General features: G+C 42.6%; 1 protein-coding gene across 1 annotated transcript in view; it reads right to left on the bottom strand.

The window, feature by feature from the left end:
* VWF (von Willebrand factor) overlaps nucleotides 1-26687 on the bottom strand; it is a 249131-nt gene that overhangs the window by 8471 nt on the left and 213973 nt on the right. Inside the window, exons 44-50 of the mRNA XM_006128153.4 lie at nucleotides 24906-25016; nucleotides 18345-18528; nucleotides 17359-17399; nucleotides 13296-13412; nucleotides 7269-7367; nucleotides 5939-6067; nucleotides 2850-2889 (exon numbers count right to left, since the gene is read on the bottom strand). Coding sequence (XP_006128215.2) covers nucleotides 2850-2889; nucleotides 5939-6067; nucleotides 7269-7367; nucleotides 13296-13412; nucleotides 17359-17399; nucleotides 18345-18528; nucleotides 24906-25016 — 721 coding nt within the window. The remainder of the gene's footprint in view (nucleotides 1-2849; nucleotides 2890-5938; nucleotides 6068-7268; nucleotides 7368-13295; nucleotides 13413-17358; nucleotides 17400-18344; nucleotides 18529-24905; nucleotides 25017-26687) is intronic.

Below are 26687 nucleotides of genomic sequence, written 5' to 3'. Positions count from 1 at the left end.
CACCACAGTCAAAACCCTAATTTGCACCTTGAACTGAACAGCATCTATTTTTAATGGCTGGATGACATGGAACGGTTATGCGACCTATAGATCAACCTTTACTGCTGCAAGAAATTGATTATTCTATTATCTGGGATATATGTAACAGGCTACGTATTGTTAAGACCATGGGAGATATTTAATTAAAAGCATGGGGGTAAAAAGAAAAAGTGCACCTGAGGAAAATTACCATTTGACTCTAAGCCAGTAGCCTACGTAGCATGAAAGAGATCTGATCACCAGAGATAGAGCTCCTTTTGAAAGCAGATGAGTGTGTGTTAAATGACATTTAAGGTAAATATACTGTGATGATTGAAGGGTTAGGATCCATAGGATGCATTTACTATAAATGCTAAGGGTTGTTTTTCTTCTCTCTGATCCTGACTGTAAATTTACAGGCTGAGATGGTCTAAGCCAACCAGAACACTGAACCACACAATTAATTTCCATTAGAGCTATGTGACTAAAGCCTCTAGTGGGTTTTTAAAATGTTAGCCTCCTTGTTTGTGATTTTTCTATTATCCTGCATATAGATGGCTCTAAAATATATTGGTTTTAGTTCCCTTTGACATAGGGACTTACTGTGTGACGACAGATGGCTAGGACAATTCTTGTTAAATTGGCATCATTAGTGTCTTTGGGGAGGACGAGAAACACAATGGTGAGGCCACTTCCTTTTTATTTTTTTGCTACTTTAATCCTCTCCATGAATGAGATCTCATGTCAGAGTCAGCCTGAGTTAGTCCTGGGCCCCTACTGCACCCCGATCAGATTGTCAACATTCCAGTCCGCTGTGCCGACTGGCACCACAAAGGTCTCCTTTCGGCTGGGTGTTCTGGTCAAAAACCAGACATGTGGGAACCCTAATTTTGGTACATTCATAAAAAATGGTGCCCCCTTTCCCACTTACAAGTCTCCCTCAGTCTTTTAAACAGAACATTGAAATGTGTAAAGGTTAATAGGCAACTTTCAATATTAATTCTTTGCTTGAAGTCTGATATATAAAAGCCCTCTTAAGTAAATTACTTGTGTGAGCCATTCAATGATGGTCTATTATCTCAATAGCTTCCTGACTTTCATTTCTTAAACCCGGAACTCACTGATATGTAGAGAGGCAATGGAAGCAAATGCTCTCGGAGTTAACTTCCCCAAACTGGTGTATTGTTACAGCAATTACTGTGGCTGTGCAATGATGGTCTTCTGTGCTTGCCATTTTTTATTTATTAGCACATGCCCAGAACAAATAAAAGAGAGAGAACAGAGGGCACACAAGGTGCTGACATTTTGACCTTAAAAAGGAGTCTTTTTATTTTAGTTAACAGCAAAAATAAATTGATGAATAATTATGAAGTTATTGGCAAAGTTGCAAAAGTAAGCCTTTATGTTCACGGAAATATTCAAAGGTTAGGGTAGGGATAATAGCATAATCCTGCAACCCTTATTCTTGCAAGCAAACCCCACCCTCTGGAGTAGCCCGGCTGAAACTAATGGCATGACTAATGTAAGGCTCACATGGCTAACAGTTTGCAGGTTTGGCCAAACCTGTTTATTTTGAAACCCACTCAAACTAATCATTATAAATGAATACACATTTGTTATGAATTCATCTCACTTTATGGTTATTAAATCATTCACAAACAGAACATGATTTCCATATTCATCATTCAGTTTTCACTGGATTGTTTTACTAAATAATGTTATGCCTATGGAGCATTCGCCAAATACAGGCAGTCTCCGGGTTACGTACAAGATAGGGACTGTAGGTTTATTCTTAAGTTGAATTTGTATGTAAGTCGGAACTGGCGTCCAAATTCAGCTGCTGTTGAAACTGACCAGCGGCTGACTACAGAAAGCCCGAGGCAGAGCTGCTCTGCCCCGGGCTTCCTGGAACCAGCCGCTGATCAGTTTCAACAGCGGCTGAATCTGGACGCCTGGGACAGAGCAGCTGGGGCGCTGCCGGGTAGGTCCCCGCAGCGCCGCACCTCGGCGCAGCGGGGACCAACCCAGCAGCACCCCAGCTGCTCTACCCCAGGCGTCAGCGAGAAAAGCCTGGTCTCCTGGGGGGGAGTGCACTAGCTGCGCCCCCACCCCAGCAGACCAGGGAGATGCGGCCGGCAGGATCGCCAAGACGCGCCGCAGTCCCGCCACCCGCGTCCTCCGCGGCTTTGCTCCGCGTCTCCTTGGTCTGCTGGGGGGGCCCATAACAACAGACCAGGGAGACGCGGAGCAGCTTTTCTCGCCACGGGGGACGTGGGCAGCGGGACCGCGGCGCATCTGGGCGGTCCCGCTGCCCGTGTCCTCCGCGGCAAGAAAAGCCCCATTTGTATGTAGGGAATCCGACGTAAGTCGGATCCACGTAACTCGGGGACTGCCTGTATTTGCTTCATATAATCAACAACAGGGTGAGTAATTGGTCACTACGTTTACGTGGGCTGTTCCTGCTCTCTGGCTAACTTACTGATTTTTTTAAATAAATTAGAAAAAAATGACTAATGAATTATAAACATTCATAATCAATTTTAGAATGACTGATTACTCATGCTAAAATGTATGAAATTTGAGGGATTTCCCAATGTTTTCTAGGCATACTCTTCTGTTGTATAAACAATCATGAGCCATATGATCACACAAATCACAGAGAGACAAACTCTGATTTCAGTCATAAAAATATGTGAATCGGTGTTGACATATGTTTGGATTTTTTGAATTCTCCTTGTACCCATATCATAAATGCAAAACATGGCATCTTGTGTAGTAAACTGCATTTTGAGTGGTTGTAAAAGAAAAACGTTTATAATATAGTTACTTACATGTGTCACAACAGGTATTCTCAATTTTTTCAATTTTACCCTAAGAGAGAACACATGCTGCAGTTTAGGCATAAACAATATTTACACACACATCTCAAAATATTCACTCTTATATTAAATTTCTCTATAATAAGAAGTTATGAAATATGTTCCTATATTAGATATATCATAAAAATTTGCAGAAATGCTAATTTTCCTATCATATGATTTCATTAAAATTTAGGAATATTAGGCAGCTTTAAAGTTTTTTTCCACACAAAACCTATATTGCTCTTAAAGCATCATTATTGTGTAACACCTGAATGTCATTAGCTGTACAAACCAATTTTTACCTTTTGAAGCCATAATTCTCATGACCTTCTGAAAACATTATTCTCCGCTTATATTTATTATAAGCTTTTAAAATAAACCTTGCCTAACACTCTTTGATCTGCAGTATCACAAGATTCATAAAGCACATAGGATTTGAATCTGCCCTTACACAGGTACAACTACATTTACTTAAATGGGAGTTATTCATGATTTACACCAGTGTAAGTCAGAGCACACTTTGGCCCATAACAGAATACTCATGCTAATAAGCAGGCAATCAGATTATGAAATAAAATACTGAGATATATACTAGATGCTGACAGGGTACACAACTACCACATGAGGCTGAAAGGATTCATGAAAACCTGTGGGCTCAGTTGGCCCTGGCCCTATTTCACCCCAAGATGGAGGAGATAAAAGGGGAAAAGCCCAACTCAGTGTAGGCTAACAAGAAAGAGAATGCCTCTTGTGCTAGAACACTGAAAGATGGCTCAGCTGGAGCCAGAGGCTCTCTCTGGACTACCTGAAAGAAGGCCTAGCTGCGGCTGGCAGATGATCAGACATCAAAACATTCCTAGGGGCAGGCTGGTCCAGCACAGGACTCTCAGGGTACATCTAGACTACCGCGTTTTGTCGACGGAAGTTTTGTCGACAGATACTGTCGACAAAACTTCCGTCAACAAAGAGCGTCCAGACACATTGAGTTCTGTCAACAAAGCAAGCTGCTTTGTCGACAGAACTCCGTAGTCTGGACGCAGTGTTACAGGCAATAACGCCTTCTGTCGACAGAGTTCTGTCGACAGAAGGTGTTATGCCTCGTAAAATGAGGTATACCAGCGTCGACAAAACTGCTGAGTTCTGTCGACGTTATGTCGACAGAACTCAGCGGTAGTGTAGACGCTGGTATAGTTTTGTCGACAAAAGTCCACTTTTGTCGACAAAACTAGGTAGTCTAGTCACACGCCCACATATACTTTGTTCCCTGGGACTATGGGGATTTTCCTTTTGGGGTCTGCAGAAGAATATATCTCTAAAGAGGCTGCCAATTTTGGTTGGACATATTTCTGGAGATTTAGTCACATGACATAATATTTAATTAAATATTAAGCTTTAATTCCTTGAAACTCCAGGGGAATCCTGGCAGACTGGCAACCCTAGGAAAAGCCTAGAGGCAGATTGCTGTACAAAAACCAGATATGAATAGGCAGACATTAGCTGTTTCTTACAGGTTCCTAATCTGGAACCTATAGTAGAGGAAAGGTCTTGGTTCCCCCACCAGCCCATTGACAAAGATAGTGTGGAAGCCCTGGAGTTAAGAGCTGGAAAAGACTTAGGTGCAGAAAACCCAGCATCTAAAGATACAGATGACCCAGAAAGAGATGGGACCATATGTGACCAGACCAGACTGTTGAGTCACAAGAAGAAACAGACCACTGCAGGCCTGGAACAGCTTACATGCAACCACAAGCAGATATGACAGCCATGAGTCTACTCTTTGACAAAGTATAACATTCAAAGAGCTGGATTTCTTCTGCCTGTTTAAGCAATTGCAGGGCTGAACAGGTGTGCCAGAATAATACTTTTTTCCTGCTAAAAATATGCTGAAGGTTAAAAATGGGGCATATGTAACTATATTTTCATTTACATATTGTTTCAAAATGGCTGCCACTATAATCGTTGGATCGCTGATCCTGCTTCAGAGAGTCATCTGACCCTGTGAGTCAGTAACTGCATAAGGATGTATTTAGGGCCTGGGTACATTTTGAAAAATTATTTTAAAAAACAGGAGCTTGATAGTGGGACTTGCCCATTAAAAAGCAAACTTTGATTTGGAAATGAGGCCTTTAGAGGGAGATAACACACCCCTTTTGTGGCTCTGGTTATATCCCATTATCTTTCACATATAGCTCTCTTCTGTTTATAGAGCAATGTGCAGCAGTGACAGCAGAAAAAGAATACAGAGGTTATGAAAAGCTTTAATCTTTCTGAATAACGAGTTTCAGAATCAGATTGCGCTTTGTGCGTGTATGAGACAAATCCACTATAATGGGTGGACTTGACGATGGCCTCGTTACCCCCCCCCCCCCCACGCACCATGTTATAAGAAACAGACACAGGCAGGCAATTACTGCTATATCCTTTAAAAGACCACAGTTTGCACTCCACTTCCCAGCTCAAGGCTGGCTCAAGTTATAAAGCAATGCAGGCAGGTTTGAGTGCCAGGGGATACATCTAGCAGTGCTATCACTCCCCATGTTATTGCACTTAGTGAGTGACAATACCTGGCTTTAGAAAGCTCCCTATACAAAGGGGAAAGCTACCAGCATCCTCCTCCCAGCTCCATACACTCTCTCAAGTGTGGCCAGAATCTGCCTCTAAGTCATGCGTACAGATGTGCACTTCAGTGATGGCTGAAACTCAGGACCAGATGCTTATCCACACCTCTTTGCTCTGAAAACTGGACTGGAAACATTGAGAGATCAGCATTCTCCCTCCAGCCCCCAGGACATCCTGGCTTTCGATGGGCTAGAAATACTGCAAGATCAGCCTTTCCAATGGTATCATGATTCCATCTGAAATCAGGATGTGCAGGAGCATGTGACATTTATTATTTAAGTTTAAAAAAAAACTCCTCTAAACCTAAAAAGGGTTCAGATTCAGTTTAGCAGAGGTGTGGGTTATCCATCTCTAATGAACATACGGGATCCATATAAAGACCCATAAACATGACAGAGTCTACTCAGAAACATTCAAATAGGACCCATTTCATTACTTACGCCTTCAGCCAAACATCTCCTGGAATCGAATGGAGGGCAGCCAGTGATTCGCTTTTCCCAGATAAATTCCCTTTTCTCATTTACTTTACAAGAATGACTGTCACAGCCATCTTGAATTGTCTCATTCGGCTGTAAAGATTTAAAAGCTGTTAACTTAGCACAAAAACAACCTGGAAGGCCACAGTTTTCAGGAAACTATAAAGTCTGACTATTATTATTTCATTGTCATTCAACTAATATGCCCCAGAAGTGAGGATTACAAAACATGGAAATCTTTGCTAAATATACTTGTACGTCAATAACACCTTCTAGTTTTAATCATTTATTGATACGATGCCATCAATGTTCATGGTACTCAGTAGACATGTGAGAAAGCACGTACCCTGAAGCCTTACTACGTGCCAAAACCCGATGTCCTCGCCAAGTCCTCACTCTGGCAAAATTCCCAAGGACTTCAAGGGGAGCGTTTCTGAGTAAGGACTGAGTAAAATGTGAGCAAAAAAACGTGAGGATTTGGCCCTAAGTTTGCAGCTTTGTGTTCTATCTTTTAAGGAAAAAAATATAAATGAATATTTAACTATAGGCCAAGTCTACACTACATGAGAAAGTCAACCTAAGATACATAACTCCAGCTATGAGACTAGAGTAGATGGAGTTGATGTCCCTTAAGTCAAATTTCTGCAGTGTCTCTGCTGTGGGAAGTCAATGAGAGAAACTCTACCGTCAGCCTCCCTTATGACCCCATGGGAGTTCGGAGCTTGACTGGGGATGCTATCAGCAGTCGATTTAGTGGGTCCTTAACAGACCCACTAAATCAAATCCTGGAAGATTGAGCTCCAGAATGATGGTCTCCGGATAAGTGCAGACCTGGCCTTCATTAAAATGGAGAGATTCTTAAAAGATCATAAATGAGAACTTAATCAAACTAGTGAAAAAAGGTACATACATGCTCTTTCCTAAGACACAGTGGTAGCTTTTTAACAAGCACACAGCTTCTAATGCTTTGGGGGGTGCTCAAGGTCCATTTCCAATAGCCGCTGATCACTTAATGAAATGATTGATGATGCAATATTAAGCTATGACCAAAAGTGCATCTAAATTCAAACATCAATCCAGGGAAAGTTTTGATGGATCTAGATATTGTACTGACCTTTATTCATTCTGTCTTGTTCATATTTGTTTGGATTTAACCCAAAACTCGGGGTCTTTGGGCTCACATCATCTCTAATTTCTTTGAAAATATTTGTGTCTGCAGCAGATACCTGTCTAACTAAAGAGCATGGATGGCATTTACAGGTAATCACCAAAAATGGGTAAGCTTAAAACAGACCTTCAGATACAGGATTCTTCCATCTCTCAGCCTGATACCACATGACGTTGCCACACATCTCCCACAACAGGAACCACTGCTTTCTTCCCTCCGGTAGCCCTAAAATGCAAGTACATTGATTGTGGCATTTTTCTGATTCTCTGGACTCTTCTACCCTCAATCAGAAACTGAATGTCAGCTTTAAATATGCAATTAACAAAAGCACATTCACCAAAACATCTCTAAAAATCTTGGCTAGCCATGTTCTAGCAAAATGATCTTTATTAAGCTTGACATTATCTCTTGTGATGTTATTTTGTTGCACACAGCATGGATTCTATCTGTATGTTACTTTGTATAATATGCACAGGTCCACTGACATCAACCGCAAAATTGTGGTGCTAAATAAGGGCCATGAAGCACAAGTGACTACAGGAGAACAAAACTCACTAAGGTACTGCATGTACCATATATGAAATTGACAAGCAGCATCAGGTAGGACTTACCCCTAAAGCCAATACACCTTGCAAAGATGCACGAGAAACTTAGACTAGGAAGAAAGGGCCAAGCAATTGGTGGACGGTACAAAAGAAGGAGAGATGAGGCCAGAGGGGAAGACTGAAGTATGTAGCAGAGAAAGGTGGGCTAAGAATGTAAAGGAAAGAAATGGAGGAGTGGGCTGGAGAAGCTGGAAATGGTGAGCCTAGCAGAGGAAAAGGGGTGGGAAAAGACAATCAAAAGGATGGCAAAACTGGCAGATCAAGTAGGGCGACAGGGGAAGGATGGGAAAGGAGCAGGGGAGAGAGAGATCAATCAGCAGCGGATGCTAGGGGAGGCAGGTTACAGGCAAGAAAGAGGTAGAGGAAAACTAGAAAGAAATTGAGTTAACGTCTGAAGACAATAAAAGTGCCCCACTACAACTTCTCCAGCTGCTAAACTGAACCAACAGCTGCTTATGATAGACTGAACATTTTTAGGACAACAAACACTTTGTAGATGAGCACATATATGTATGTTATCCATATGTTTATTTATACACTTTTTTAAATAGAAACATTTATGTTTTTACAGTTACCATTGAATGGTCAGAAAAAAACCCACTGGTTTCTTTATTATTATTATTATTATTATTATTATTCAGGTGAACTGCTAACCTTTCAGTTTGTCTGCTCGCAAAATTTTGATTTAAAAATGCACCTAAAATGGTTCACAAAATAACATAAAATGACACTGATGAACAGACAACTGTAATTTGCAGCACTGCACGCTAGCTGCATTTATTGACATAATTTCAAAGGCTGGTCACAGGTTGATACCTTCCTGAGAGCGTACACTCTAAAGGAGGGGTGGAGAACATAAGGCCTGGGGGCCACTTGCCTGGATCCAGTCCCCAAGGCTCAAGACTCCTTCCTCCCGTCCAGCCTTGGGGAGCCCACGCTGGTGCCTCAGCCTCTCCGCTGCCCCACCACAGGGCTGAGGGACACAAAATCTAGTAGCTTGGGCCTCCCTAGGCTCGGGGGTATGTGGGGAATGTGGGGAGTGTCTTTCTGCTTCTGAGTCAGGGGTCATGTCAGTGAGGGTTTTTTGGGAGGGTTGGTTTTTTTAGGGGAGTTGCTTCTCACTCATGTGTAGCCCCTGACTGAGTTTTCTGTGGGTCAGTGGCCCCCAACCCAAACAAGGTTCCCCACCCCTGCTCTAAAGTATAATTTTATTCCTTAAGACAATGGCTTTCAGTGTGGAATTGGAATGAAACAAAAGGTCCCAATTCAGGAAAGCACCTAGGCATGTGCTTGAGACCCAGTGACTTCAGTGGGACTAAGAGAGTTTACCTGAGCATATCTGAACATTTCTTTTCATAGAGAAATAATGTCCATTGAGACATCATAATACAGGCAGTCCCCGGGTTACGTACAAGATAGGGACTGTAGGTTTGTTCTTAAGTAGAATCTGTATGTAAGTCGGAACTGGCGTCCAGATTCAGCCACTGCTGAAACTGATCAGTTTCAACAGTGGCTGAATCTGGACACCAGTTCTGACTTACATACAGATTCAACTTAAGAACCCCAGGCATCCCCAAGTCAGCTGCTGCTGAAACTGATCAGCGGCTGATTCCAGGAAGCCCGGGGCAGGGGCTTCCTGTAGTCAGCCACTGGTCATTTTCAGCAGCTGCTGACTTGGGGACACCTGGGGCAGAGCAGCTGGGGTGCTGCTGGGTTGGTCCAGTGGCGCCCAGAGCGGCGCTACGGGACCAACCGGCAGCGCCCCAGCTGCTGTACCACAGGCGTCTGGAGCAAAGCGGCGGAACACGTGGGCAGCGGGACAGCCCAGACGCGCCGTGGCTATCCTGCTGCCCTCGGGCTCCGCGGCTTTGCTCTGCTCTGCTCCCCATCTCCCTGGTCTGCAGACCAGGCGGAGGGGGAGCAGAGCAGAGCAGAGCAAAGCAGCGGAACATGCGGCCAGCTGACACGCGGCCGCCGCTTTGCTCTGCTCTGCTCTGCTCCCCCTCCCCCTGGTCTGCAGACCAGGGGGAGGGGGAGCAGAGCGGAGCACGCGGCCAGCTGACAGCCCAGACGCGTCTGGGCTGTCAGCTGGCCGCGTGTTCCGCCGCTTTGCTTCCTCTCCCTGGTCTGCTGGAGACCAGGGAGAGGAAGGGCCCCGTTCGTAACTGCGGATCCGACATAAGTCGGATCCGCGTAACTCGGGGACTGCCTGTAGGTACTAGCAATGGGGATGTGCCCAACCCCTCCCCGCTGAAACTGGCTTCTATTGAAATAACATCTACAGAGAGGAAAATTCCATTCCACTTTGCTAAATTACAGGTTATATTAACTATACTTTGAGGAAAAAGCACAACAATTTCTCCCATTACAGAGCATGGGAAATCCCCCGTAATGAAACAAACCCAAGTCAATGTCAATTTCTACTTTTGTTCTGGAAGATCCATTTGTCTACAGGGTGGACTGGATCTGTAACTATGTTACTCTAAGGATGTGTCTAGACTACAGGGTTTTGTCGACAAAAGTGGATTTTTGTCGAGAAAACTATACCTGCGTCTACACTACTGCTGAATTCTGTCGACATAACGTCAACAGAACTCAGCAGTTTTGTCGACGGCTGTAAGCCTCATTCTATAAGGAATAACGCCTTTTGTCGACAGAGTTCTGTCAACAGAAGGCGTTATTGCATCTACACTGTCCTTTGCATACACACTGTCATGTCAACAAAGCGGCTTGCTTTGTCGACAGAACTAGATGTAGTCTAGACGCTCTTTGTCGACAAAAGCTTTGTCGACAGTACCTGTCGACAAAACTTCTGTCGATAAAAGCCTGTAGTCTAGATGTACCCCAAGAAAGGAAAGTTTTAGGTAAGCACAGATATATTTTCCTATTCTTCTTTGTACTAAGGTCCACTGATCCATTACCATGGGATGTTCATAACAGTGTGCCTCCAGGATAAAAAACAAGATCATCCTTTAATTATGGACATCCACACTGAGGAAAATTATATATCTCTTACAAAGCCCTGATCTGAAAAATTGTTCAGATAGAAATATAAGTTACTTTTTCCTCAAGAGCCAACATTATTGCTGCCACAATCCTTGAAAAGTCCTCAGAAGCGCATACACAAAAATTAAATGGCAATGACTGGAATTGGGGGTCAAAAGGAGACATCCATATGCAAAATGGAAGGACTGTCTGTGTAGTGGTTAAATGGGAATGTAAAAACAAAGCTTGCTCTTTAAGAACTTTTTCTGACATGTCACCGTGCTGTATTAGGTCTGGCTTCAATCAGGCTAGAAATAGATTGGAGAATAGCCCTTGATATCGAATGGTTTATATCACTCTGATCTGAATTTAAATGTCATGTCCTGGCATTTCCATGAGCTGCCTGAGCATGGGAACGGGACAAGGTTGTTCTTGTGATTCTTGAACAACCTATAGAGTATCCTCTCTGAATAAATGCCCATTCACCAAATTTTGACTAAAGTTGTAGATAGCCACTTGATCCCAAACTGAAAGAAGGTGGCACCAATCAGGGGTCTAACTCCAGACAGGGAGGTTGGGAGTCATTCAGAATGCTGTGGGGCAAGTGAAGACAGCTTCTGATCTTGTCTCAGCACCCCTTGCTTGTTTTAGCAATCACATGCCAAGTGGTGTTGTTCTTTGTTTTACTCCAGAGACTTTGCCATGGAACCTGCATTCTATTCTGAGATGCCTAGCAGAAACCAGAATTGTAAATCTGTTTTTCTAATGACTTTCTGAATAGTCTCAGATTTCCATAAAAATCTTCCTACTAAGGGTACGTCTAGATGGCGGGGGTTTTCCGGGAAAGGTATCCCGGAAAAACTCTGCTGCGTCCAGGGAACACATTTGCTCTTCTGCTTTTTTTTTAGGAAGACCAAACATGTTCTTTGGGGGAGCCTTGTATACTTCGTTCTACGAGGAATAAGGGCTCCTCTGAAAGAGGAGGATTTTCCGTCATTTGGCCCCAAAAGCATCTTCCGGAAAAAGCAATCAGAAAAAGCTACGCAAAGTGCAGAGCGCATCGTAGCTTTTTCCAAAAAAAAGCTATAGTGTAGGCCTAGCCTAAGAGAACTGGGAACCAATTTGCCTGCAAATCTAATCTCTGGGACAAAAGCCAAAGTATGTGTCCCCCACTATATTTCTCAGGGAGAAGCCATGAAAAAGGCAGTGGGCATTTCAGATTGAGAATGACCATAATTGTGATACCCCCATCAGAATTGCTTTTGAATGCAGGAGGAAGGACTAAGTGTGTCAGATGACAGTACCTAATGTTTTTGTTGGTTTTTGGTTGGTCTGAGAATTTCATGCTGAGGGGAGGGCGACATGATACCTGCCCATATGTGGCTGCCCGTAAATGGCTTGTAAAGTGAGGTGGACAGTCATTAAAAATTCCCTCCCCCCCAGCTAGAAAGATCAAGACCTTGATCACTGAGAAAGATATCTGTGTTTATGTTCTGTAGTGACAGCAGGTTGAATCTGACCTGGTGAATACTGATGAATCTTCTAGACTTATAAAATGGAGACTAAGGCAGTTAGAACGAAAGAAATGAGAGGTCAAGAGGCCTGGTCTTTCCTATTTGTTTTATCCCTTCTGGCATTGGTATTGTCCATGCTGTGTCTGGTCCTTCCATCTATGTTCCAAAGACAGGAGGCAGTTGGCAGTCAAGAGGGAGGCTGCTGGTGTGACCTACCAGGATTCAGGTGCATTTTTCTAGCTGGCATACAGACCTTTTGTTATCCTGCGATCATGGAGATGGGAGGAGGATCTGCTTGCCCCTGAAACTGACTATTGCAATCCTGCTAGTTTCCTTCCTACTCAGGGAAGTAGGGTGGATGGGGAGAGAGAAGACAGAGAACTGCCAGCCAAGCTTCCCAGTGAAAACAAGACACTGACTTTTTTTTTTTTTGCTTGCACCTTTTTCAGCATAACTGTTTCCCTGAATGGGCATCAGCTGCCCCAAAAGCCTCCAAGGGGACGCAGAGCTAAGGGGACAATTTCCCCAAAAGGCAAATGCAGCTGAGGGAAGCAGATGGGAATTAGACAGACTTGGTAGTAAGCTGAATTGTTAGGCAGGAATTTGAAATAAACTTTGGAATTTTCCTCAAAAAGCTTTGCAGCAGAGAGGTCTGGCTGAGCCACCAGCTGTGGAGGGGGGCACATAAAACTGTAGTGAACTTCAGGGGATGGGCACTGTCTGCTGTTAGTGGCTAAAAGTCTAGTTTAGCTCCCAAATTGCAAGAAGGCTGAGGTATCCATTGTAATAGACCTGTGGATATTAGCTCTACGGAAAATTAAATGTTTTCCTGAAGTGGGGCTTTAGAATATAGTTAGGATGTGACCTCTGACACAGATAGCTATGGCAATGTGCTGCAGAAGGCTACCGGACAATATGGCAACATTTTTGAGAAGGGAAACTGTGGGCCTAGGAAACTGAGGTTAGGGGTGCATGACCTAGGTGAGGTGACCTAACGGCTGCATGGAGTCACAAGCAGGAAAGTCCTAGATGAGAGCAATCCCACTCACCTTGGGACAGGGCTCACAGATGGTTTTCCGACAGATCAATTCATAGTTCAGAGACAGTCCCCTCTGGATGCTGCATTGACAATTTGTACATTGATCCAACATCAGGCGTTTCCCTCCCTGAAACATAAGAATCAGTTTGCAATGATGAGTGGTCCTCTATTAAAACTAAAAATAATAAACAATTTTACCTCAGCTTGAAACAGACTCCTTAAATCTTGCAATACCAGTCTAGACAGAGGATAGCAACAGAAACCTTGTGTCCCCACCTTGACTATGTCTAGACTGCAGACTTCTTTCGGAAGAAGCTTTTCTGGAAGAGATCTTCTGGAAAAACTTCTTTTGAAAGAGAACATCCACACTGCAAAAGCGCAATGAAAAAGCGATCTACTTTTTCGAAAGATAGCATCCACATTCATTGAACACTATCTCGCATTTAAGTTGTGATTACTTTGGATGGAGTGGCCACCAGGGCACCTGTGATTTGTCCTAGAGGCCTCATCTTCTGAAAAAACACTCTCTTCCACGTTCACACATGCCTTTTTCCAAAAGAGTTTTTTCAGAAAAAGCCTTCTTCCTTGTAGAAAGAGGTTTACAGCTGTTGGAAAACCTCCTCAGTTCTTTTGACTTTCTGTCGAAAGAATGCAATAGCAGTGTGAACGTTAAGTATAGTTTTTCCAGAAAAAACTCTGCAATATAGACATACCCTTTCACAGACCCAGTGATCATGTTTGTATCATTACACAGACATGACAGAATGAGGCTGCTTTCCAGAGCAGTCATTCTTCACGAGCTGATTTTTCTGCAGCCAACCGTCAAGAGTTCACTTTTTAGAAAAGCGCCACCAAGTGGTAGTGGAAATAATATACTCAACTGTAGATTCCTCATGGGAGCTCCAGCCTACTAGGAATTACATTTTTTCAGTAGAAAAGAATAGAAAAAGTTTAATTTATGTTGAAATCAGTGTTTTTTTGCAAATGGGAGAGAAAAAAATTTGGAATTAAATTTACTAAGGTATGTCTACACTAGCCACCCTAGTTCGGACTAGGGTGGCTAATGTAGTCATTCGAACTTGCAAATGAAGCCCGGGATTTAAATATCCCGAGCTTAATTTGCATGTTCCCAGGCACCGTCATTTTTAAATACCTAGTAGTTCAAACTACCTGCCCGCAGCAACACGCGGCACAGGCTAGGTAGTTCAAACTAAAGCTCCTAATTCGAACTACTCATTGCAGGAGGAGTAATGGTAGTTCAAATTAGGAGCTTTAGTTTGAACTACCTAGCCCGTGCCACGTGTAGCCCCTGGCAGGTAGTTCGAACTACTGGGCATTTAAAAATGGTGGCGCCCGGGAACATGCAAATGAAGCCCAGGATATTTAATTCCCGGGCTTCATTTGCAAGTTTGAATGACTACATTAGCCACCCTAGTCCGAACTAGGTTGGCTAGTGTAGACATACCCCGAGAGACAAGCTGGAACCCAACTCCCAGATTCTAATGCCCCCAAACTTTTGGGAAGTTTCTATCAGGATTTAAAGTTTGCAACATAACCATCTGAAGTTGGAATAAATTACTTCTGAGATCAGCATGTAAATAGGCCTTGGTAGTACATTTTTGTCAAACAGAGCTTATTGTGGGGAATGGAGTGAATTTGTAGAATACACCTATCAAATAATCTCTGGACAAACTTATAGGAAGACATCAACATCTGCTAACACGCTGTTAGGTAATGCAACCAAAATAGCCCCCTATAAAGCTAAAAACTACTCTAGTCTCTCTCAAACATGACACTCAATAAAAGCCTGGGAAAACAGATGAGTGTTACAACTAATTCCATTTGGTAAATACAGCCACCTGCTTGGAAGTCTGCATTTAATGCCTGCAGTATTATTTAAAACAGTGGGGTGATTGCAATAGACTTACTTGAGTATAATATTGGTAACCAGATATAAGACAGAAATGGAAAGGGATTAAGGAAAAACAAAAGGCCACACTAATCTAACAGATCTGTAGTAAAAGATTCCAAACTTGGAACTATTCACGGAATGAGTTAATGGAGGAAATGTTCCCTTGATACAAAATGAAACATGAAGCCTATATTTAAACAGTGGTTACTCCCAGCATAAAGTATTGAAATCCAGGAAGTATTGATGTCCTGGGGATACCCCATTTTGATTTCTGACCAGGATTTTGGAACAATCATAGAACAGTGACCTCAGAATATCTATCCCCACTTTTATATTCTGCATGCTGGGAGGGGACGTGGGAAGTACAGAGCGCATTATGGGAATACTTACACAGGGTAACACGGTCACCTCTGCAGAAGGCCAGCACAAAGTCTCGTCAACACTCAAGTGTCACCTAAGCCCCTGGCACACATTGCAGAATTCAGATCTTGTTTTATTAAATAAAAGGCTCACTCTCAAATAGAACAGTAGTACAATTTGGATCTACAAACTGTAAGACAAATCTGTATGTTGCGGGGCAAAGAACTAAGATGAGCCCCTTATGCAAGGAACTTCAGGTTCAGGCTAGCAACAACATACAGGTGGAAATAAATGGTTTACTTGCATTAAGGAAGGAATGCGGAGAATGCATGAGAGTGTAATTATTATATCACATGGTCTAAGGCCAGAGTTAGGGTCTGCATGGAGTATTGCAGCCAGATTTGGACACTATAAATCCCTATACGGATGCATATACTCTAGAGAAGGTAACCAGGAATTAAAGAAAGAAAAACTATTACATCTTGAAACCCATCCCACAACGTGGTGACAAACTGTGTGTTATTCTGTGGATGTCCTTCTGTAGGGAAAGAAATCCCTTAGGCAGAAGGAAATAATGTTATGACGACAGGGCTGTAGTTCAGATTCATTACATGAAAAATTAGACTGAAAAGGGTTCCTATTGCAGTGTGTAGAAGGTACTTCGAAAGGCCACAGAGATTTGGAGAAAGTTGTAAATTTGGAGAAAGTTGTAAAGCAGCCAGAGGAAAACGTATGGACACTCCTCGAATTGAGAGATTAAAGTTTAGATTAAATGCACAGGGAGAGCAATCAGCATATTTGGAATTCTCTGTTGCTAGAGGCACTGTCACAATATGGATTTAAAGAAACAATGGACAAATAGCTTTGGGTATACGTGAGATCAGATGTTTAACTCCAAATCTTTGTCCAGTATTTTTTAAACCATCTGGCAACCCTACTACTGGCACCTTATTTTTTTCTTTACAAAAAAACCACTGTCTCTAATCATTTTCACTGTCATGCATGGGGTTAAACCAGCCACTAGATGCAAGAAAGTGGAGAAGGAATTTTCCCTCAAAGGCATTTTGTCAGGGTCTTCAGGGTGACATAGGGTCAAGTAATGAGGGGTACTAAAAGAGAGGCAAGAAAAGCACTCCTCTGCCCAGATACTAGGACGAGTGCTTTCCTTCCTGTATGCATCTGCTTTAACCTCTGGCTGAAGCCAGGGAAGTTTCTCCTTCCTCTGGGATGAGCAAGTCTCATCTATCGGCATATGCCTTGCAATCTTTTTCCTATGATTGTGGCCCCAACCACCACAATAACCAAAGAGGTGCCCAAGATCATACAGGTCATCCACAGCACAGCCAGGAATTCAATTGGATTTCTTTGAACTCTGGTCTAGAGTGTAACCCAGGCTATGTCTAGACTGCAGGCTTCTTTCGAGTCTGGATGCTCTCTTTCGAAGACGGCCTTTTTACATTGAAGAACGCCTTCTTTCGAAAGAGGAACTTTTGAAAGAAGGCGTTCTTCCTCGTAAATTGAGGTTTACCGCCATCAAAAGAAAAGCCGCGTTCTTTCGAAATAATTTCGAAAGAACGCGGCTTGAGTCTGGACGCAGGGGAAGTTTTTTCGGGAAAAGGCTACTTTTCCCGAAAAAACCCCTGAGTCTGGACACGGCCCAAGAGACCACACTTGCAAAGTTTCAGTTTGAGGAAGACGAGTCTATAAATGGTAGCTACATAGTAGCTAGTTTATACATGACAAATTATCATGAAAATATTTAAATATCATAGAGGCATTTGACATAAAAATATTATCTTACCCCAATAATGGTGCCATTCACAACACAACCTTTCACAGGTTCTAGAAAAGAAAGCATATAATTATCAGCATTACTGATGGTACTGCAATCGGTTTTGTGTATTATAAGCCTGAGCCTGCCTTGTACAATGTCCAGTGATGTCAACAGGAGCTGTCCCAGTGTGATGTCATTGACGATGACAAGATCTGGCCCTCACCAGACATTATACCTGCTGGGGGCGGGGATGTCCTAATTTTGCCAGTGCTAACCTGAATTCCCCTTCTGAATCTTCCTCACCTGCCTATTTTTTCCCAAAGACATAGCAGTTAAGCCTCTTAGGCCTGGTCTACACTAAATGGGAAGGTCGACATAAATTACATAGCTGGACTCAATGTATCTTACATTGCATTTCTGCACCATCAACACAGTAGAAGGCTGACGGATGCAAACATTTCCACCAGATTCCCTTGCTCCTCATGAGGAGCAGGCGTACCAGCACTGAGAGAGCTCCGTTCAGCGGGTTTATACAACACCTGCTAAATCAAACCCCGGAAGATAGACGGGGCAACGTCGATCTTCCACATAGTGTAGACATGGCCTTACGGGCTTCCCATGTACAGACCAGAGAGCTGCTCTGCAAGCTGCAGAGTGTAGCACTTCTCCTTCTCCCCACTCATTGCTCTCCCCTACTCCTATCCTCCAGGTGCCTTGCGCAAGCTTGTTCCTAGACCAGCTTAAGGAGCAGATGACAAGGAGAGGACAAGAATGATCCGGAAGGAGGAAGTAATAACATAGCCACTGCAGCTAATCAAATTTGAATTTCCTCAACTAAAGCCAGGGTTGTTTGGAAGGCGATACCCTTGGTATTCACAATATGACATGCCAACTCAAATTAAATTTGTTCAAACATGTGCAGTTGTAAGCTCCTAATCAGAGGTACAAAATCAGTGAGAGAACCACAGACCCCGAATCCTCTGATGGCATCATTAGAGGCCATGAATCCTTACCGCACCGGCAGGAGGGACAGCAATTTGTTATTTGGTCACAGCGCAACTCATATCCCAATGGACAGGTGGGAGCATCCATATGAGAACACGACACATTCCTTTTCTGAACAAAAACGTCACTGTTCACTCGGATGCACTTGTGGATAATGCAAGGGTTGGAGGGGGATCGCCACTCTGTGCCAACCTACGCATGGGAGATAAACATGAGGAAGAGTTTGTAGCATGTGCGCACTGGACAGAGAAGGTGGGGTGCCATAAAAATAACCAAAGTAACAATCTAATTAAGCTGTTGAACCCAGAACAAAGCAGTTATACCCTGTGCTTTAGCATCCAGAATTTTCAGCAAGGTCGACCCTCCTGTTGTTACACAGTTTTCCCTAAACCCCTGATCTGGATTGTGAAGTTTTGGAATACACTGTTGAATAGATAATAGAATTTAGGGGTGACAGTGACAGACTTTGGAGAAATTTAACTGCATGAAAAATAAAGAGGTGGGACCAAGCACTATGTGTTGAAAGATTAAGTATGAGATTTAACTTAAAGTACTCTTAGGCCAGGTCTACAGTAGACCTGGAAAGCTGCCTTATGGTACACAACTCCAGCTATGTAGAATACGTAGCTAGAATTGGCTTACCTTCAGCCAAGCTTGGTGGCGTTCACACAGAAGGAGGCCCACAGGAGCAAATGCTCCCATTGGCTTCCCTTACTTGTTGTGACTGCAAGGAGTACAGGCACCGTCCGGAGTTGCCCTCAGCGTTTGATTTATTGGTCTATATTAGACCCGCTAAATTGAATACCAGAACATCGATCTCTGGCACGGCAAGTGAAGGTATGCCCTTAGTGGCTGTTCTGACTTTAGAGTAACTATGGCAGATCTGTCCATTTTGGAGGGATTCTGTGGGAATTCAGACTTACCCCAACTGAGACAAACTTTTGTAAGGTGGTTTGCCCAGAAAGGATTTGTGAATAGAGAAAGGGGCCAAGTACAGGCGAGTACGGGTGGTGGCACTCGCCACTGAGTGAGACTGAGTGATATCCTCAAGATCATGTCGCTTCGGATGGATACCAAAATACCCCAGAAAAAAAGACCTAGCCCTGTGCAATCCCAAATTTGTCTACTGGAATCATGGGCTCCCTGAAATCTAACGTTGATAATGTATATTTATACACAGTGCTTTGAAGAGCTAATGTGTCTGCCCCACACTGGCCCTTTAAGGATAAAACCCAACAGTGGAAGAGGGCTGAGAGCAAAGCCCACAGTGGTGGCAGATAGTAACCAATTAGGACCCAGCTGGGGCTAGATGAGTAAAGGCTTCAGGAGGGAGGGTTAGCTCCCTCCTGCTCTAGCTGGGTAGCAGGAGGGACCTGGCTGCCAGGGAAGCTGGCAGCTTCCTGAGACAGAGCAGGGCTGGGGAAAGGCAGGCAGAGCTGGGCAGCCCTGGCCTGGCCTCACTCCTAGGCTGCAGGGCCCGAGGCAAGGCCTGAGAGTACTAGGGCTGCAGGGAGACAGCTAGGCTAGAAAGAGGCAGCAGGTCCACACTCCTTTGCCAATGATGAGTGGCCATTACAGGCTGAAGTTTGACCCTGAGACAGAGTCTAGATGAGACTAGCAGTGGGTCACTGAGGGAAAGTGGGTACAGGGAAATCTGGGGTTCCTTGGAAGGGGAGGTCCCCAGAGTGCAGAGACAGGACTACAGATAAAACACCACACACACACACATACACACACACACACACACACACACCAGAAAGGGCCTACAGACACTGGAGTGGGCACTGCCGGAGGGCCGTGTCCTGAAAAGGACACCGTGCGGTCTGGGAGGGACTCAGGTCCAGAATTGACAAGAGAGACACTAGTTAGAAGGAGGCATCCAGTGGTCAGATACGAGCTAATTCCCAGTGCTACTGGCAGGAGGCGCCGTGGTGATGAGTCTGCCCTGTGACAGTGTCATACAAATTCTGAATATTACTATAGCTATATAATAGTAAAGGTGCCAGATAGGAGTGGGACTTTCCTCTGTGACTGTAACCTGAACTGGCAGAAGCACCAAAAGTGAAGGAAGATTCACAATAATCAAGAATCACTTCAGAAATTTGGGAAGAGAACTGACGATGAAATGGACTTCCCTTCTGTGCCAGGCACAAGCCAGGAAAGCCAAGGAGTGATACTAACCAAGTGATGAGGGCCACTGCAATGTGTGTGGGGGAGAGAGTGGCACGGGGCTAGCATCTGAGAGCAGTGAAATGTATCATGTGAATGGACATGTTTTGGGAATAACTCTTTCTTTAGACTTCTTGGGAAAGATATAAAAGGTTGGATCCTGTAAGAATGCCAGGAGATTAACTCCCAGTGACATTGGCCCTTATTCAGCAACGTACAGATCTAGCTTTAGGAATGAGAGTGTTTTTAATGAGAGGTGAGGAAGCACCAAGCACCTGGAAGGATTTTTTTTAATGATTTTCCCCCTATCACTATGAGGCACATGCTGTGGTGCACTTAAGAAAAAATCAAATTAAAATAAATACATAATAAATCATTCCTCATAATTATAGCTTATGGACCATGAGCTATTTGAATTTGTTGCTTTTCAACTGAGAAAAATCTAGAAAAATCTATAAAGGTAAAATTCATTGCAAAACATGTTCAAATTAAAAATGAAATATTAATTTAAAAGGCTGATAAATATTAATCTGATAGTCATTTACTCAAAGGCCCTTTTTACACCACTCTGGTAGTATAAAGGACCTTTATAATTTACTCCCAATTTACACCGCTAACATATTGTCAAGGGACTTTAATGTAAATGACAACCAGGCCCTCAGTGCCTTATACTAACAAGATCATCAACCTTCACTGGGAAAATCAGTCCATTTTTCTGTTATGAGTTATTTCAGCATAAATGGCAAACATGGTAGAAAGAGACATAATTATACACATCAATATAGATGGATTCTATAGTTTAAACTAGTTGGTACATCAGAAGAGAAAAGCATGTTTCTTGGAAAGCTTGGTTTGTAAAGCAGAGGCTGATATTAGAATATAGGATTGCCCTCTGTTTAAAAATGGAGGGAGGAGCTTTTGAGCTTTTATATTGTAATCATCATCATCAACATTAAGAAAAGAAGCTGATTTTCAATATAATAAATGCAATTAAAAGTTAGCACTGAATAATTGCTAGATAGCTATCTTTGTACCACCAAAGCAGTTTAGCAAATCTGTTTTAAACTGAGGAGAAGCGGAGGAATGGACGATCAAGCATTTTAATATATTTAACTTACTATTTTCCTTCCTTACTGTTTTGATCCCCAACCACTGCACAGGATTAAGCAATTTAATGCTACTAGGGCAGGCAGAGGCTTGCCAAGGTCCACAGGGTTAAGAGCAAAAAAAAAAAAAAATGATTAGGCTGAAGAAATACATAAGTCAAGGGGAAAAGAAAACCACTATCTACCTTCCTTTGCAAATTAATGGGGTAGCTGCTGCTCATTTAAATGGGATATGGGTTTTTCATTTATTATTTATTTCTATTTTCAAGCTATTAATTTACTATTGAACTCTCTGGAACAGTTGCAAACAACTTCTAGTCAATGGGATGCTGAAAATAAAATGTTATTATGAGAAGACAGAATAATAGCAAGTGACCACCGCATTCCTGGCTTCTTCGTACTACCCCCCCAGAAATGCACTTCAACTCTGGGCCACCCTTTTTAATGGCGAGAGAAAGAAGTCACTCTCCATCTAGAGCTCTCGCCAAATCTGCACTGTTTGCCAAAAAGAGTTTTGCTTGGACATTTTCAAAATGAAACATATTGATTTTTCAGTTCAAAATGGGCTTTTATTTTACATGTTTTTAAAAAGTTTTAAAGGTTACAAAATACTTGACATCAGATTGCAAAGTGTTCTACCCAAAAAAAAATTTTCTGGATTTTTGATTCACTGAAAATTTCAGAAAAATTTGTTTTCGGTTCAACTCAAAACAGATTTTATGTTTCAGTTTTTCAGAATTATCAGCAAACAAAAAAATCTGTTATTTCCACAGTTCTATCTCCATCCTCATTTAGTCCCTGCACTGCTGCATGCCAGCAAATAACCAGACATCCTGCTTGAAGCACACTGATACCAGCTACTCAGTTCAAACAGACTTCATATGGCAATATCTTAGGTTGCATCTAACCTCAGAGTGAACTGATGGCCTACAGATGAATAAGTGTTCATGGTGTTTTGTATACTGCTACCAACTTTTTGTACTAATCTTACATATATGCAAAGGAAAGAGGGTGGTGCTTCAACATTTGTTAATATTAAAGAGTAGATAGATATTTACAGCCAGAATTGACTGAGCGCTATCAAGAAAAAAAAAACCCCACTTCTTTTCAGTATTACTTGATCTGACTTTTGAAGGCTAGGAAAAACTCCATGCACATCATTCCACACCCCACATTTATGGACAGCGGACATTAATAGTTTAACAGCTCTCTGATGCCATTAAATTCTACTTAATCTGCAAGAAGGGAGTGTGTTTTTACAGCAGATCGTTGTTATTCAACAGTGCTCATCCTGCAGGAATGTTGAGGCTATCTGGCTGCGTGTTTTATAACGAAAGGCTATAACTTCAGGAACAGAATCACGTGTGCAGTCTCTGTGCTTTACTTTACAGTGTTGTGTCAAATTTCAGAAGCAACAAGGAATGTTTACATTTTGAAAGGCAAAAAAGCCCAAAATATTTGAAATTAGATTGCCTACTAGAGAAACATAAGGGACCATATTCAGCAACTCATTAGAATGTATGTCTAAGGTTAAGCACAGAAAGAGTGGTCCAAATATTCTTTTTTTTTAGTTGGCTGACCAAAAAAAATTTTACAAGTTTTGGTTTGTCTCATTCTCCCCGCCCCCATCAATTTTCTTAGTAAAACAAAACAATCATTCTGATCCCAAATGAAATGATTTGTTTTATTCTGGGGCACTTTAAACTGCCTTTCTATTATTAAAAGCAAAGGAAATTTGGGGATGCCATCCACAACCCCAGCAAACATGATGGATTTGCTCATCTTTGTGCCCTACTGTTCTGTGGTCAAGAGACTTATTTGGGAGGGGGAAAGTAGCTTCCAATCCCTGTTCCAATGAATAATTATTTATACAAAGTTCAAATCCCCAACTATGTCATGCAGAGCAGAGACTTGAACTCCTGCATCCCAGCTGAGTGCTCTAGACACAGGTCTATAAAGGGGATTCCTCCTCCTCTTTTGTGAATGACATCTAAGTCCACTGATAACTCTAGCACCAACCCCCATTTTTTTATTGTGCTAATGTGTGGCAAATTTGCAAATAGTTTTGCTCAACCTGAAACTGTGTTTTTCCATGAATAAATGATTTGTCCAAAACATGTTGCTCAACTCTGAGCATGGGTTTTATTTATCTCATCAGTCTCATCAGTTTTAATTAGATTTAAACACATGCTTAATTTTTTTTACCAAATCAGAGCCTAATGGTTCACTTCCAAGCAACAAACTATTTTTAAGGCAAGAGAGAAACTCATATAGTTAGCTGAATAAATGATTTTTTAGGAAGGCTTAATGTCTTCCTGTTTATCTTGTCTTCATGTCACTAACATGCAGGAGGCTTTTCTAAGAGATATGTGCTAGCTCCAACAGCTATAGGCTTCATGCAGGAATTCATGATCATGATCTATGATCTGTGTCATGCAGGATTTTAAACTAGATGATAAAATCCTGCTTGGGATGATTTAGCTGGAGTTGGTTTTGTTTTCAGTAGGGGGTTGGACTAGATGGACTCTTAAGGTTTCTTCCAACCCTATGATTCTATGAGTCTAAATCTTTCTTCTCATACAATCCATAAATCTAAACCAAGTGCATTATCATTGGCACAGGTTAACCGACCCTAAAATATTAAGAAATATTAAGAAACTTTGGTATTTTGAGCACTGGATTGGAAAATACAAACTCCTGTATTTGATTCCTGCCTCTCCTACTGACTTGCTGCTTGACTGTGAGCAAGTCACCAATGTTATGTCTATGCAACAAGGGAGAGGTGTGATTCGCCGCTTGTGTACATACACTCCCTCTAGCTCAATGTGAGCTAGTGCAACTATAAAGAGTTGTGTAGTCATGGTAGCACAGGTAGCAGCAGTGCAGGCCCAGCATAACCGTGCTGAATACACCTTCCACCCGTGCTACTGCAACTGCACTGCTATCTAGACTTGTGCTGGTGCTCTCTCAGCTGGTGAAAGTATGTGTAGGCAAGTTGGACCCCTAGCTCCATAGTTGTACACGCAGCTGTAATCACTCTGTATCTCAGTTGGGCATAATTATGCCCCCCACCCACCCACAGGAGCACTGTGCCGTTTCATTTAAATTCATAATGTGGATTTGAATTGGTATTACTATTAATAATTAATTAAACATGGACATGACAACCTGTGCCTTACGCAATAAGCAGCCTGTACCTTTTTGTTCTCCTCCAGAAGAGAAAAATGGTTTTGTCCCATCTCCTAATAAGGAGGACTGACCACATCGTTAACAGCATGTAGCTCTTCACCTTACCTCGTGCAACTGAACATCTACATCCCCTCGAAACCATGAACTCTGCTCTTCACACATAGTCTTCTGACATTTTCCACAACACGCCCCTTCCTGGCTGACATATGCATAACCCTGTACAAGGAGAACAAAGTGGGGATTGTCGTTATGTTAGAAAGCCACAAGAGACAGTAATAAGTTTGATGATGATATGGTAGCAAGTGACAATGTTAAGGTTTATAATTTTGCATTGTACAGTGCAGTTCAAACAAAACTATAAGGACACAGCAATCTCTATAGCAGAATTGAGGACTGGTCCATGGTAAGCCACCTAAATACATGAATCAGAGGAACATGAAAAACCCTCATAAATGTGCAATACTATTAACTATATGTAGAGACTTCTGATTATCAGCTGCTGATCTGTTTACCAAAACTATTGAATTTTGCTCAATAGCGTAATTGCCAACATTATTTTTATTCCTGTGTCCAGTCCATTTTGAATCTTACTCAGTGCCTGGTCCTGTGAAGCTACGAGCATCTTTGTGAAGTGTTGGGCAGCTTCCCTTTCAATTCAATGACAATCAATAGTGCTCACCTAGCACTTTGCAGGATTTCTATCATTTTTTATTATTATTATTACTATGATTGTGTTGCTGGATCACTGACAGGCCCCAAATAAGGATCAGAGCTGCATTGCACTAGTTTCTGTATAAATAATTTCTTTCATAAACTAATCAACCACCACACTGTTTAAGACATGGAGCGTCTGGCTAACTTAAACCACGCTCACTACTGGTCTATCCAGCTATGTAGACACTCTTCTCAAACCCTTCGTAACCAATACCCCCAGCTATCTCCGAGACACTACTGACTTCCTAAGGAAACTACAAAACATCGATAACCTCCCCAATAATACCATCCTTGCCACCATGGATGTAGAAGCTCTATATACCAACATCCCACATGAAGACGGATTACAAGCAATTAGAAACACTATCCCAGAGGACACTACTGCCAACCTGATAGCAGACCTATGTAACTTTGTTCTCACCCACAATTATTTCCGGTTTGAGAACAACTTATACCTCCAGATCAGCGGCACAGCCATGGGTACACGCATGGCCCCACAGTATGCTAACATCTTTATGGCTGACCTAGAACAACGTTTCCTCAACTCCCGTCCCCTTTCACCTCTCCTCTACCTACGGTACATCGATGACATCTTTATGATCTGGACACATGGCCAAGAAACACTGGAGATATTCCACAGAGATTTCAACAACCTACACCCCACCATCAACCTCAGCCTGGACCATTCTACACGAGAGATCCACTTCCTGGACACCACCGTACAAATCAACAATGGAAAATTAGACACCACTCTCTACAGAAAACCCACTGACTCATACAGTTACCTACATGCATCCAGCTCCCATCCAGAACACACCACACGATCCATCGTCTATAGCCAAGCCCTTCGATACAACCGCATCTGCTCTAACCCCACTGACAGAGACCAGAAGCTTCAGGATCTCTACCAAGCATTTATAAATCTCAACTACCCACCCAGAGAAACAAAAAAGCAAATTGAAAGAGCCAGACGAATACCTAGAAACCATCTACTTCAAGACAGACCCAAGAAAACCAACAATAGAACACCACTTGTCATCACCTACAACCCCCAACTTAAACCTGTCCAACACATTATCAATAAACTACAGCCTATATTGGAACAGGATACCATACTCAAAGAGGCTCTGGGAGACAGACCCATAGTCTCCTATAGACAACCACCTAACCTCA

This window comes from Pelodiscus sinensis, chromosome 1 (assembly GCF_049634645.1).
Source record: "Pelodiscus sinensis isolate JC-2024 chromosome 1, ASM4963464v1, whole genome shotgun sequence".
In the NCBI taxonomy this organism is placed as follows: Eukaryota; Metazoa; Chordata; order Testudines; family Trionychidae; genus Pelodiscus; species Pelodiscus sinensis.
This window is presented reverse-complemented; position numbering and strand designations above follow the sequence as displayed.